At 31.9% G+C, this 15425-nt stretch overlaps 1 protein-coding gene across 2 annotated transcripts in view; it reads right to left on the bottom strand.

Moving 5' to 3' along the window:
• Positions 1-15425, bottom strand: part of scn1laa (sodium channel, voltage-gated, type I-like, alpha) — a 65336-nt gene that overhangs the window by 21336 nt on the left and 28575 nt on the right. For both annotated transcript variants that reach the window (XM_051119210.1, XM_051119211.1), the window contains 6 exons: positions 14474-14597; positions 13744-13982; positions 11671-11847; positions 9168-9524; positions 7958-8389; positions 1643-1775 (listed from right to left, as the gene is read on the bottom strand). In XM_051119210.1, coding sequence (XP_050975167.1) covers positions 1643-1775; positions 7958-8389; positions 9168-9524; positions 11671-11847; positions 13744-13982; positions 14474-14597 — 1462 coding nt within the window. The remainder of the gene's footprint in view (positions 1-1642; positions 1776-7957; positions 8390-9167; positions 9525-11670; positions 11848-13743; positions 13983-14473; positions 14598-15425) is intronic.

Below are 15425 nucleotides of genomic sequence, written 5' to 3' on the forward strand. Positions count from 1 at the left end.
ATACTTTTCCAAGTACCAAGATTTTTTAGTGGATGTACAGTGCAAAGTCAGTTTCCTTAGTGTTACGTTTACATTTACTAGTTTAGAATATGCTTTTAATATCCAAAGTGAACATCACAATCAGGGTAGTTTATCACATGAACTAAGAACGTGTTACACCAATGTTTTACAACCACAAAGTTGTACAGTAGTCTTTATTTTCAGCACAAGATCCATCGTTTCATTTTCTTGTTGTAAAATGTTTAGTGTGAAATGTGAAAAAACATCTTTCTGTCAAGGTTTCCGCAAGTCCTTAAAAGTCTTAAATTTAGTTGTATCAAATTTAAGGCCATAAATAGTCTTAAATGGAACAAGAAAGTCTTGATTATGATTTGAAGAGGACGGAAAGACATGCTTTATTTCTGCTGTTACAAAAGCGCCACCTGCTGACAAAGAATAATTTAGCATTTTCAATAAGGCCATCTATTGTTTTTGTTCAGACCAATGAGAAAATCGACCCATATATTTATGCAGCAAACACGCATTTTACACACGCATGAGTTGTAAATATGAACTGGTGGATCGACAAGAAGATAATGCAAGATAATACAGTAAAATATATTTATATGTTATTTAAATAATATAATAATTGATTAATAATAATTGTTTAAATTAACATAATTGATACTTTTTACGGTTCAGTATTTACCTGCCATAAAAAGCACTGGTAACATTATACACTAAACAATTCTAAAGCTTGGAGTCAGTAATAAATTACATTCTAAGATTTATTCATATAGAAAACTCTGGATCAAATAAATGCAGGTTTGGTGAGCAGAAGAGACGTCTTTAAAAAAAAAAAAAAAAAAAAAAAAAAAAAAAACATTAAAAAATTTTGACTGGTAGTGTAATATTGACTGAAATATGTAAAAATATCTTTCTGTCAGGGTTCTACGGGTCCTTAAAAAGTTTTCAATTTAACTGTATTAAATTTAAGGCCATAAATAGTCTTACATGGTACAAGGAAGTCTTAATTATGATTTCAAGAGGTCTTAAATTTGGGGATGGAAAGACGTGTTTTATTTCTGCCGTTCCGAAAGCACCACCTGCTGGTAGAGAATGAATTTGCATTTATTAATAAGGCTGTCTACTGTTTTTGTTCAGACCAATGAGAAAAACGACCCATATTTTTACGCAGCAAACACACAGAGTTGTAAATATGAACTGGTGGATCGACAAGAAGATAATGCAAAAGAATAGAGTAAAATACATTTATATGTTATTTAAATAATATCATAATTGACTGATAATAATTGTTTAAATTAACATAATTGATACTTTTGACTCATGCATTTTCTTAAAAAAAGTTTAAAGGCTGAAATGTGAAGTTTATTATTTTGTAAGTCATTTTACAGTTACCATAGACATTGCCCTACCCCACTTATATGGTAATAATTTTATTTGTGCAGGTCTTAAAATAAACAAACACCAACAATATTTTGCGTGTCATGTATCATTGTGGCTATTGTCATTAGGTTAGTAACATGTTCATGTCAATTCCCTTCAGACTTTTTAACTGTTTCAAATGTTTTTTTGGGCCCACTGACACTACTTTGCTTTTTTGTAAGAACTGAAGAACTTATTGTTAACAAACTATGAGCACCTGGTGTGAAACAGGCATCTGGATCCATAGATTCCTCAAGTTCAAAGTCCAAAGCATCTTCTCCATCTTTACCGAGGGGTCTGAGGTCCACGGTGCTGCCCTCCGAAGAGCTGGGAGCCACGTCAGACAGCTTCTGCAAGAGCAGCACAGACACATCATCACATGTTACCATGGCAACGCCTCCACGTCGTCGCCGAGATGATACATGTGCACGTGGTTTCTGAAGTCGGTCGTTTCAGCTGAGTCACTGTGCAAAAGCTGAGAAGTAAGGCTTGCTTCATCTAGTATATAGTACACAGTAGTTCATATGCATTTTCAAATAATTATACGCCATTAACCATGCCATTAAGATTTGAGATTAATCATAGTGAAACAATATACATTCAAAACTTATTGCAAAATCATTTCATAGCAGCTCATATTAACGCTGTCCAGAATTCATGTTTCTACAGCACATTCTGTCTTTCAGCGCACAATCACCCACTCACTTACTAAGCTATATATAAAAGAGATCCAAATTATTAACAATTTAAGACATTCTTTGTCTGATTGTTTTTTGGAAAATGCACTGATTTCATAGACCAAATGACACACTAGTGGATCAATGATAAATGTAATTAAAGGGCTTAGAAAAGGGAGATTAAAAAATAAGGAGTGGGTGGATTTTTATCATCACAGACTGCCAACACACATTTACAGTAAGGATAAAGAATTCTCTTCTGCTCATCAAGGCTGCATTTACTTGATCAAAAATACAGGAAAAACTGTAATATTGTGAAATACTATTACAGTTTAAAATGATGGTTTTCTATTTTAATGCATTCTAAAATATAATTTATTCCTGTGATGCAACAATGAATTTTCAGCATCATTAGTCCAGTCTTCAGTGTCACATGATCCTTCAGAAATCATTCTAATATGCTGATTTATTACTTTTATTATCAATGCTGGAAACAGTTGTGCTGCTAAATATTTTAGTTTTGGAACCTGTGATTCTTTTTTTCAGGATCCTTTGATGAATATAGAGTTAAATTGAACAGCATTTATTCAAAATAGAAATATTTTCTAACAGTATAAGTCCTTGGTGAATAAAATTATTAATTTCTTAAAAAAAAATAATAAAAATTTACTGAGCACAAACTTTTAAAAGGTAGTTTATATTGTTACAAAAGATTTCTATTTGAAATAAATGCTGTTCTAGCAAAGGTTCCAACAAAATATTAAACAACACAACTGTTTTCAACATTGATAATAAATCAGCATATTAGAATCATTTCTGAAGGATCATGTGACACTGAAGACTGGAGTAATGATGCTAAAAATTCAGCTTTGCATCACAGGAATAAATTATATTTTAAACTATATTCAAATAGAAAACAGTTATTTTACATTAAAATAACATTTCACAATATTACTGTTTTTGCATTTTAGTCATTTTAGTCAATATTACTGTTACTGCATTTTAGTGCATTTTTCAGTAAATTTTCATTTCTGGGTGAACCATTCCTTTAATTTTTTCAGCAAAGACATACTGTAAAAAAAAAAAAAAAAACATACTAAGAAAATCGCCTTTAAAGTTGTTCAAATTAAGTTTTTAGCAATACATATTATTAATCAAAAATGTTATTTTAATATGCTAATGGTGGGAAAATTACAAAATATCTTAATGGAACATGATCTTTGGAACATGTGCTGCATTACAGTAGGTACTTGGTGAAGTTTTGCTAAGCAAAAACCATCAGTTTTTCAGCTAATGCAGCTTGTGGAATGGTGCAAGCATGCTATGATGAAACTAATAACAAGCAAGATGACCTTGTTTGGCCCCAGACCTTTTCTGTCTAATGTAATTTCAACAATCAGTTCAATAATGCTATTGGATTGGATATCTAGAACGTTTTAGTAAAATGCATGGAATTCCCAGATAATGGTGATTAGTTTGGCTAACTACACTGATTTTCAATTATTTTCTTACTTAGTGTTTTTGTCTTGTTTTCTAGTATAAATATCTGAACTTTCTTGAATCAAGATGCATTTACTGGACAAGTAAAATGACTTAAGATATTATGTTTTGTTTTCTGAAAAAAAAATAAAAATAAATACATTTAAAAAAATTAAAATGTTAGTTTTTGCTTAAAACAAGCAAAAAATATCTGCCAACGCGGTACAAAAAAAAAATTTAATTCAAAGGTTAAACAAGATTATTTTTCTTGCCCCATTGGCAGATATTTTTGCTTATTTTGCTTGTTTCAGAAAACGACATAATATCTTAAGTCATTTTATTTGTAAAGTAAATTCATCTTGATTTAAGAGTTTTTAGATATTTATACTAGAAAACAAGACAAAAATACTATGTATTTTATGCATTTGGCAGGCGTTTTTATCCAAAGCGATTTCATTGCTTTGAAAATACACATTTTATCCATTCTGTGGGAATTAAACCCATGACACTGGCACAATACTACTGTTTATTGTAAATTTTGTTACTTGTAAATTTGCTTTCACTCTTGTCCGACTAACTTTATTCTGAATGAGAACCATTTCTCTATTTCCAGCTATTTAGTTGTGCATGCATTTGCAGAGAGGCCTGAAATCAACTGCATTTCAACGATTGAAAGAGGACGCTAACACCATTATCTATGACTGAAGATGAACAAAAATGATATTAGTGGTATGGCAGGATTTGAAAAGCAAAACAATCTGTCGGTAGAAACATTTTCTCTTTCATGAATGGTTAGTTAGTTGGGATGCATATTAAAAAGGTCTTACAGGTTTCCTCTCATTGTAAACCTTGAGAGCGTCTCAGAAATGCTGCAAAGACAGATCACATTAAAGGTGTGAGACAGACAACAAGGGGGAAAAAAACACTGGCTGTCTTGTCAGGAGGTAAAAAGATTGGTCAGAGTGCTAGAATGTCAGATAAATCAATGGAAGCGATAATACAGAATCATCTGTTGATGTCTAGGAGGCGATCAATCAGAGATCATGGCTCCGGTCCAAAATGTAGTGAGCTGCCATGCTGTCTGCTGCCTACATTATCATGCTAGGAGTGCACAGAAGAACTGATTTTTCTAGGCTAATTGTAAAATGCGTAGCATGCACTGTGTGCAACGAAACACTGTGTGCAATGAAACATTCAGAAGGCTTTTTAATCTACAAATCGCCATCATTTACCATAGATTTACTGTGGTAGCGCAGACTGCATCGTGGTATTGTGTCAGAAATGTGGGTACGTCGAATTTCATTATTATTTTGTTATATTATTATTGTAGGCATGTATTAAAAGTATTGAAGGAGGAGTAATGTAATATAATTACAGTATTTTTAGTTTTCAGTATTTCGTTTATGCATTTACACTAAATGCATTTAGACTACTTCTTTTAATACAAATACCTGGAACCATATTACATTTTTACCATGGTGCTGAGGTGCTATATTTGTGTTTTTAACTGTTGTTATATTTTCTATGGATGATACTATGCAAGTGTAACCGTAGGACTCTTTAGTCTGCGTTGTGTTGAAATTTTGACGAAGAACGACAGGAGAGCGCCGGATTGGGTCTGCATAGAGAATGTATTTTTTTATATAAACAGGTTGTCACGACAGCTTCAGCTCACACATCAGTAACTGTTCCATTGGAGAGAAAGACGGAAAAGACAGCAAAAAAAAAATATATGGCAGGTATGGCTGCCTGGGCTGAACCACTTTGATGTAAATGGAGGGGGGGGGGGACCATTACCTCCTTACAGACCCTTTTTAATGTATTTTAACAAACACTAACAATTTTAGAACAGCATTAAATGCTTGTGAACAGAAAAATCTAGTGAAACAAAACCATTTTAACCTTGTTACACAAGAGCAATGGTTAATTAAAAAAACCTCAAACAGTCAGAAAAATTATTTTTAACCATATAAAAATTTTGCAGATATTACTGATTTTTCTAAAGAACATAAATTTACATCAGCATCCTAACTCAAGCTACTCAAATGTGTATTTCTAAGAGACAAAAAAAGTTATATTATTATTAATATTAATATTATCAGGCAACACAAGCCTGTTTCTTGATTCAATATTATATTACTCATTAAAACTAAGACTTTTTTCTTTTAAGATATTTATTTTGTTAAGGAAAAATGACTGGAAAAAGTGAAGATTCAAAAAACATGAAGTGTTTGTCATGTTCTGACAATATTTTAAAGCCACATTTAATCGTCTGGTTTTAACAACTTTCATATTGTAGCAAAAATCTGCCTTTAAACGTGAAAGAAATTTAAAAAAAGGACATTAATTGTGATAATTATCGATATCGACTGATATTTATTTATAATTATTGTGATCATTTGTTGGCCACTACTTCAAAGCTACTGGCATAGAAATTATCAGCATATAGACGGTTTTATGCGAAAACCACAGACCGCCACATCTTCGTTTCCCAGCAGAAAGCAAATGAGCATGTTATCATGAGGCTAGCATTCACACTCAGCACTTAAATGGCAGATAATGCGATCTGAAGACTGATATTCTCTGACCTCTCTTCCATAATGGGTCAAGCTACATGTTGATGTCATCCACAATGCACTTATTGCAATTAACCCGACCGGAAAAAAGAAAACCATCCACAATTACACCAATGATAAACTCAGTGACAGAACTGAAAAGCTTTCATTTTTAGGACCATGTACATGACAATAACTACACCGACGTACTGGACTCCAGAGGACAAGGCATCATTTGCACTGTTATTCAGGTATTTAGACATGAATTAGGACCTTAAGCCAACACAAATGAAATATGGCATCTGCCCTGAATGGTGTGCATTATACCAACCTGGAGCATGAAAAGATATAAATGATACAGGCATTTATTTCCACAAGTTAGTGTGCATTACTTATTGCAAATAAAATTCACACACTCTACAACCACCATTTTAAGGTGACCTGGATGTGCAATAGCGAAAGTGGAAAGTCGGAAAACCACTGATGTCCAACAGTCTTTTACTTGTCGTATTAATGCATTTTCAATGAGTGGATCACGATCGGACTACATCAAAAGCCAGGAGATCAGATCACTAAAAAAAAACCTATTTGGAGTCTACGAATGTTGATCATTTCAGTCATTCGCTCACCTGGTTAAATCAATGTACCATTATTTCTTAAATTAATTCAGCGCATTACAACTTGCTATCTTATTTCTTTCCCCAAGCTCTTCTAAACCCTAAAAACAAACTATACTGAGGAATGCAAAACCATATACCTTATTTTTAGCTGTTACATCCTGAATTGTGTACTATATCAATGCTTTAAAATTTGCCTAACTGTCTTCAGTTAATGCAATCTCTCACATAATATACAATTTTTTTTTAATGGAAAAAGGAAATTAGTAACTTTTTTTCAGCAAAGACATATTGCAAAAAAAAAAAAAATCAAAATACGAAGAAAATCGCCTTTATGGTTAGTTGGGATGCATATTATTTTACATTGAAATCATATTTCAGAATATTATTGTTTTATTTCTGGATTTTTGATCAAATAAATGCAGTCTTGATGAGCATAAGAAACTTTTATAAAAAAAAAAAAAACATTACAAAATCTTACTGATCCTGAACTTTTGAATGGCATTGTATGTCCAAACGCCACGTAAAAGTGTATTTTGCATAACAGGTGCTCTTTAAAACTATTAAAGATCATTTCTGGTAATTGATATACAATAAAGTATAAACATTATAAGAAAATTTTAAACTTTGAAAAACTTTAAACTTAGAGATGGAAATTAGAGATGTTGCAAATACAAATAAATAAACAAATACTACAAAAAATTAAAGCAAACTAAAATTGCAAAGAAATAAACAATAAAAGCAAATATTGCTATGATAGTATATAAGTAAAACTAATAATATAGTGTTGACTGCAACTATACCAAGACTTCAGAGGCAGTAAGAACCAATGATTTATAATTTATAACAATATAAATAAATAATATAATTTATATAGATCAGTGGTAAAAACTGATTGCACATCGGGTGAAGAGCATGCATTTTAGCACATGCATTTTAGTGCATTTTTCAGCATATTTCTATTTCTGGGTGAACCATTCCTTTAATGTGCTGCATTTTTTCAGCAAAGACATATTGCAAAAATAATCACGCTTATATATACACACACACACACATATATATATATATATATATATATATATTTATTTTTTTTTTTCTCCAATATCAGTCCTGATAATAACTTCCAAAAATTCATTCATTTTCAGGATTTTAACTGATCTGAGGTTTAAAAAAAAGTCAAAAAATTACAAAACATCAAGCTTACCTCTTTGTCCTCCTCTAGGTCTGAAGAAAGGCTACTGAAATCCTCAGTGTTGAGGCACTCAAAGTCAGACTCTTCAACAGCGATCGGGACACTGACGGTCAAGCTTGGGTTGCTGATAAAATTCTCGGTGTCACTATCCACGTCCGTTCCTCCAGTGCCTTTAACCAGCTCTAGTGTGGTGTGGTTGGAGTTATCATTTATTCCCTTGCAGCTTCTCAAAATCACATTCCCATCTGCTTTCTTTTTCGGCTTCCTTCTTCTTATGCAGCCGCTCCGGAAGAAATTCTGAAGGCAGGCCTTAAGTACAGCAGCACCTCTCTTGATTCGATCAACCGCTATCTGCAGATTGTTCTTTTCGCCCTCGGATTCGTTGGCTGTGAGGTTGTCGGCACTGAACGAGCTGAGCAGCAGAGCGAGGAACAGGTTCAGAACCTGCAAAATTTGGAAGAAACCAACTGCAGATTGAAACAGTTCATGTTTTTTTTTAATGTTAAAGGAGAAGTCCACTTCCAGAACAAAAATTGACAGATAACGTACTCACCCCTTGTCATCCAAGATGTTTCTTTCTTCAGTCGTGAAGAAATTGCTTTTTGAAGAAAACATTGCAGGATTTTTCTCCATATAATGGACTTCTATGGTGCCCCGAGTTTGAACTTCCAAAATGCAGTTTAATGCGGCTTCAAACGATCCCAAATGCGGCTGTAAACGATCCCAGCTGAGGAAGAAGGGTCTTATCTAGCGAAATGACTTTGATTTTGAAATGATTTTTGAAGTTGAGGGAGAAAATTCGATTGGAGTTTTTCAACATATCCTAACTGTCTTGAACCAGAATACACGGAGTTCAGGGAGAGCAAGACAAGACGAGCAATTAAGATTAAAAAGCACTTAAATTGTATTATTTTTATGAAAATAATCGATCGTTTCATTAGGTAAGACCCTTCTTCCTCAGTTGGGATCGTTTACAACCACATTTGGGATTGTTTGAAGCCGCATTTAAACTGCATTTTGGAAGTTCAAACTCGGGGCACCATAAAAGTCTATTATATGGAGAAAAATACTGAAATGTTTTCCTCAAAAAACAGAATTTCTTTACAGCTGAAGAAAGAAAGACATGAACATCTTGGATGACAAGGGGGTGAGTACATTATCTGTCAATTGTTGTTTTGGAAGTGGACTTCTCCTTTAATTCATTGAAGTGAATTATACATACCACCAGATTTCCGATTACCATGACCATCAAGAACACAATTAAGCACAATGGCTGTCCCGACACTTGCATGCAGTCCCACATGGTCTCGATCCACTCTCCGCACAACACCCTGAAGACGATCAGGAACGAGTGGAAGAAGTCGTTCATGTGCCAGCGAGGAAGCGTGCAATCCTCAGAAATCTTGCATACACAGTCACGGTAGTTCTTGCCGAACAGCTGCATGCCCACCACAGCGAAGATGAAGACGATGATGGCCAGCACAAGCGTCAGGTTGCTCAAGGCGCCTAGTGAGTTGCCAATGATCTTGATCAGCATGTTCAGAGTCGGCCAGGATTTAGCTAGTTTGAAGACTCTCAGCTATTGCGAATAAGGGACGAAAAAGATTAATATAATCAAGCAGAAATGCATAACACAAAAAATTAAAAAAAAAAAAATAGTAGAATAGGCTGATATGCTGATTTCCTATAGTTTTACATTTAGATTACCTTTGCTGTCAACTAAGGCTGTTTTAAAGTTAATCTTTACAGTTAAACATTAGAATTTTACAATATTTAATTAAAAACTAACACAGTTAAATATAATATTTAGCAAATCTCATTTATATTTATATAAATAAAAATATTACTTATAATGTACATTATAATATACAGTAGTCTCTTATGCTCACAAGAGACTGCATTTATTTGATCAAAAATTAATTAATATTGTGAAATATTATTACAACGTAAAATAATAGTTTTCTATTTTAATATACTATAAAATAGAATTAATTTCTGTGATGAAAACTGAATTTTCAACACCATTACTCCAGTCTTCAGTGTCACATGATCCTTCAGAAATCATTCTGATATGCTGATTTGTTATCACTGCTGGAACTTTGGAACTTGAAATATGTTTTTCAGGATTATTTGATGAATAAAATGTCAAAAACAACGTAATTTATTCAAAGTACAAAATACTTTATCATCACTGTTTATTAATTTAACACATACTTGCTGAATAAAAGTAATAATTTCTTTCAGAAAAAGAAAGGAAAAAAAATTATTGACACTGAACGTTTAAACTGTATAGTATATTGTTACAAAAGATTTCTATTTCAAAACATCCAACATTGATAATAAATCAGCATATTAAAATGATTTCTGAAGAATCATGTGACGCTGAAGACTGCAGTATTGGCTGATGAAAATTCAGCTTTGCATCACAGGAATAAATTATATTTTAAAGCATATAAAAATAGAATATTTTTTTTCTGTATTATTAATTCAACAAAATACACCCTTGATGAGCATAACAAACATATTTAAAAAAAAAAAAAACATTAAAAATCTTACTGATCCCAAACTTGTGAACAGCAGTGTATATACTGTATATTGTTGAAGTCTCTTATGCTAACACAGGTTGCATTTATTTAATTAAGGATTATTTATTTTGTTATTATTTTGTAATTTATTCATATGATCTTAAAAAAGTAATTTCCTGTGGTTCTGTTTTAAATAAATGCTGTTTTACTCAAAGAATCCACAAAAATATTTAAGCACTATATCGGCTATATAAACTATATAAACTATAATATGCTAACAAATATAAAAATGCACTGCTAAAAATAAAAAATATAAATATGTTATATTTTTTTAAAAGAAGTTTCTTATGCTCATCAAGGATGCATTTATTTGATCAAAAATCTAGAAAATTGTGAAAAATACTTAAATATTATTTCAGTGTAAAAACTTGTTATCTAAATGAATATATTTTAAAACGCAATTTATTCCTTTGGTGCAAAGCTGAATTTTCAGCATCATTACTCCAGTTTTCAGTATCACATGATCCTTCAGAAATCATTTTAATATGTTGATTTATTATCAGTGTTGAAAACAGTTGTGCTGATTAATATTTTGTTGGAACCTGTGATATTTTTTCAGGACTCTTTAATAAATAAAGTTAAATAGAACAGCATTTATTTAAAATAATAATCTTTTGTAACAATATAAACTACATTTTCGAAAGAAATTAATACTTGTATTCACCAAGGATGTGTTAAATTGATAAAAAGTGATAGAATAACGATTTCTATTTTGAAGAAAAGATTTCTATTTTGAATAAATGCTGTTTTTGTTTTTTGTTTTTACTTTTTATTCATCAAAGAATCCTGAAAAAAGAATGACAGGTTCCAAAAAATATTAAGCAGCAAAACTTTGATAATAAAAGTAATAAATAAAATTAAATTAAAAGTTAGATAAAATTCTGAAGGATCATATGACACTGAAGTCATGGCTGATGAAAAAAATCTGTTTCATCACAGAAATAAATTATATTTTAAAATATATTAAAATAGAAAAATTCTGTTCATCACACAGCCTTAGATTTTGGTCAAAAGAAGGTAACTTGGAAGATAGTATTACGTATAGTTTCAGATTGAAAGCACACCTATGCTGTCTCTTATATGCCTTTCTATAGGTTTTAGAGCCATTAGGTGTTATGCATGACAGTGGGATACTCTTACCAGTCTGAATGGCCTAAGAAAACCGATTCCAGACACCACATTTGTCAAACAAAGTTCCAGAAGACTCAGCGTGACTATGATGCTGTCGAAGATATTCCAGCCTTCCTGAAAGTAAGTGTACGGGTCCAATGCGATGATCTTGAATATCATTTCCGCTGTAAAGATGGCTATGAATACCTGTAGGCAAGGAGACAATTAAAACTTTTTAAATGAACTTTTTTAATAAAACTACAGCCATCTGGCGAAATTTGTAATTAATACAAAATACTATTTTACCACTATTGCAGCTATAAAAACCTTAATTAACACTTAAAATGTGCAACATTTTACAAAACAAGAGCTGTTTACTGTATACATTTGTAATGAAAAAACATGACAGACCTAATGTGGATTCACTGGTCATTTTTATCAATTATTTATGAGAAAATATCACTACAAATAAAGTGGCTTATATTCTTAATAGTCAAAATACTATTTTAATATGGATCAATGATGGCATGTATGGCCCCACTTTAACTTTTCAAAAAAAGATTAGTTATTTGGAAATTTTCTGTTATTCAAAGTGTCAAAATGTCATGTGGTGTGACTGCCACGTTTTGGAAATGTTTTTGAAATTAACCTATATTTATTCTGATTAATTATCTGCACTATTTGGCATGATTTCCAAAGTGTTTTGTAATCCTGTATAAAATTGCAAAGCATTTGTATTTATATTTTCAATCACAATTTCCAAACAAACTTTGTCCAATGATTTCCATTTTATAAAATGTCATGTGGTGCGACAATCAGGAAACTACCATTTTAAGACTCTTATGTTAAAATCCATTCAAAGATAGTACTTTGCATCATGTACTAGTTTACCAATGATCCATGGAAGCGTCAAGCAAAAAAAAAAAAAAAACATTTTTAACGGCTGGGATGTAGTTCCCTCATTTGGATATCATGTGGTATGACCTCAAAAAACAATGAATATTAAGTTATTGCTATTTATTTTTATTATAAATTTCATAGTGACCTTTTGTGGGAAGCTAGCTTATTTGTTTAGGTGGCCAATTCTGTGCTTGTAAATTTTGACTGAATTTGAAATATCATGTGGTGCAACCAAATGTCATGAGGTGCAACCACTGCAGAGTTTTTTACATTATAGATTAAATGTCCCAGATTGGCAGTTTTTGTGCTTTTATGTTCAATTGATGGTTTATATAATTGAAAAAGCTTTATTTTAGTATCATTTGGAATAGCTTTTTATGCAATTTGGGTCATTTCAGAAATAACTGGGTCTGAAAAAAAAACGCCTACAGGTTATACTATGTGCTGCACTTTTCACGTGTGTCTCTTTAAATAGATTTTTAATGATACAAGGCCTTTGCGTCATTTGGAGCGACCACTCGTCATGTGGTGCGACCAATAATAGGATTAACTGTATTAAAATAAAAATAAAATATCTAATTTCTGTGGTTGAAATATGAATCATTGCAACAGCATACTTAACTGAAATAGCATTTTTAAAACATTTTTATCAGCTTTATGCAATTTACAGGAAAAATAAATCCGCTAACTACATTTAAGAAGGCAACTCTAAAATTATAAAACAAAAAGATGAGATGATCATTTACAAAAACTCAAAATGAATGCAAATACTTTGTTTCTAAACACTTTAACTACTGAGAACATCTAAAAAAAAACTGTAAGCATGTTAAGGAAATTAATTAATTTTAATAGAAATCATGGTCGCACCACATGATATTTTTTAAGGCTATAGCCAATTCATCGAGAACAAAATAACACTAAAATCATTACATTTTAAATTTTAATACAAATTTATGTGTAAACAACATTCTTAATGTTTGAACAATTGCAAGAGATATTATTATTTTTTGTATTTTAAAATTGGCCTGTCAAAAATCCTTATACGTCAATGGCCCATATAAAATTAATTAGTAAATTCACACTCCTCCTTTTTTGTATGGCTACACATTACCAATAATAACTCTTTCCAGAATAACACAGTCTCACAGTATTGTACATGAGGGAATTTCATATTCATTAAAATGCTGATATAAACGTTCTTACCACATTGGCAGTTGAAAGCATGGTGATATATTGGGCCTCCATCGGGTAATACTCCATGGCCATGAATACTGTGTTTATCACAATGCAAATGGTGATAAACAGATCTGCAAAGGGGTCCATCACAATCATGTTGACAATTTTCTTTATCTTCAGCCATGTGGGACTGCAATCCCAGATTAAATAATTCTCTGCAAACTCGAACCAGTACTCCACACACTTCTGTTTCCAGACCTCCGACGCTGCCGTGTTAAACAAAACATGACAACGACAATTTAAAAGCTGCATGTGAACTAGCATGAATTTTGACAACATTTGGAACAAACAGAAATGAGCAAACAGGACTTAATCGAAAAGCAAACACTTCTTTCGACGGAAGAATTTTTCTTCTGTGAAAAATAAAAAGGCGGGAAACATAAGAATTTTGTAATCCTGGGTTTGAAATTTAAATGTCATTTTTATGACACTTAAAGAAACACTCCATTTTTAAAAAAATTGGCTCATTTTCCAACTCCCCTGGAGTTAAACAGTCGAGATTTACCGTTTATATACGTTTACAGTGTACTTTTGCAGTGTCTTGTGTATAATGGCCTAAAAACAAAGGGCTTAAGTTATAAGTTAAAAAAATGCATCTTGAGACTTTGTGTTTCTTTCCCCATTCCACGTTTTCCAAAAGAAAAATGCATGCCGTGTAAACCGCCCCTATGTGTCATTGGCATATAGGGCTTCTTACGGTCAATAGTGTTGTTGCTGCCACTTGCTACGCTCAAAGCTCGCTGTCTCACTGATTGGTCATATAGAAAAGACCTCGAAATCTTCGAATCACATCGACGTCGATATTCTTCATCTGTGTCAAACTGTAAAGAGATCACATCAACACCAAATGCATTAACAAATGTTAGGACAGTGCTTCATTAGTGTTTGCAAGGCAGCAGTCTATTGCAATTCATCAATCATTCTTTTATTCAACTCAGTGAATTCAGGCAATGTGTAAAACATCCCAGATTGATATTTCACAAAAATAAGGCATATAAAAAATAAATAAAATTAAACAAGTTTTGAAACATAACACCTTATTCCTGATGATAAACTTCAGATTTTTTGGACCCACTTAAAAGGTCTTTGCATGTTTCAATTTTTATATATAGATTATTTTTCTACATTTGAATCTGAGAAATAAAAATGGTTGGTGGACAAAAGGTTATTTTCCTTAAGTTTAATACGATTCTTTCGCTGCCTTGCAAGCACTGCGATTTCATTCTGGACAATTTAACCACTTCGAGGATACCTTTTTTGTGTTGAATGTCACCATGTTAGCACATTACAAATGTTTATGCAATAGAATAAAATGCTTTATATACTGTAAGACAAAAAGTTAAAAAGTTGTAAAAAATAGTTACAATTTAATTTTAGGAGTCATGCTTTAAATGCATGCTTTAACACGCTTTGAATGAAAAAAAAAAAACATGTTTATTTTTTTTATATATGAAATTAACTGCTTAACTGACAAGTTAATTGATTTTCATAATATATGTTAGTTGCAGTACCATAACTAATGCCCATTTTTATGTCTTTATATGCTGATAACATGCTGTCATCCTGGAAAACAATTTAAACTTGATTTGCAAGCTCACACACAGAATGTGCATGCAATGAACTTCCACGGCAATCTCTGCAGATTTCTG

The sequence above is a fragment of the Labeo rohita genome, chromosome 9 (genome assembly GCF_022985175.1).
Source record: "Labeo rohita strain BAU-BD-2019 chromosome 9, IGBB_LRoh.1.0, whole genome shotgun sequence".
NCBI lineage: Eukaryota > Metazoa > Chordata > Actinopteri > Cypriniformes > Cyprinidae > Labeo > Labeo rohita.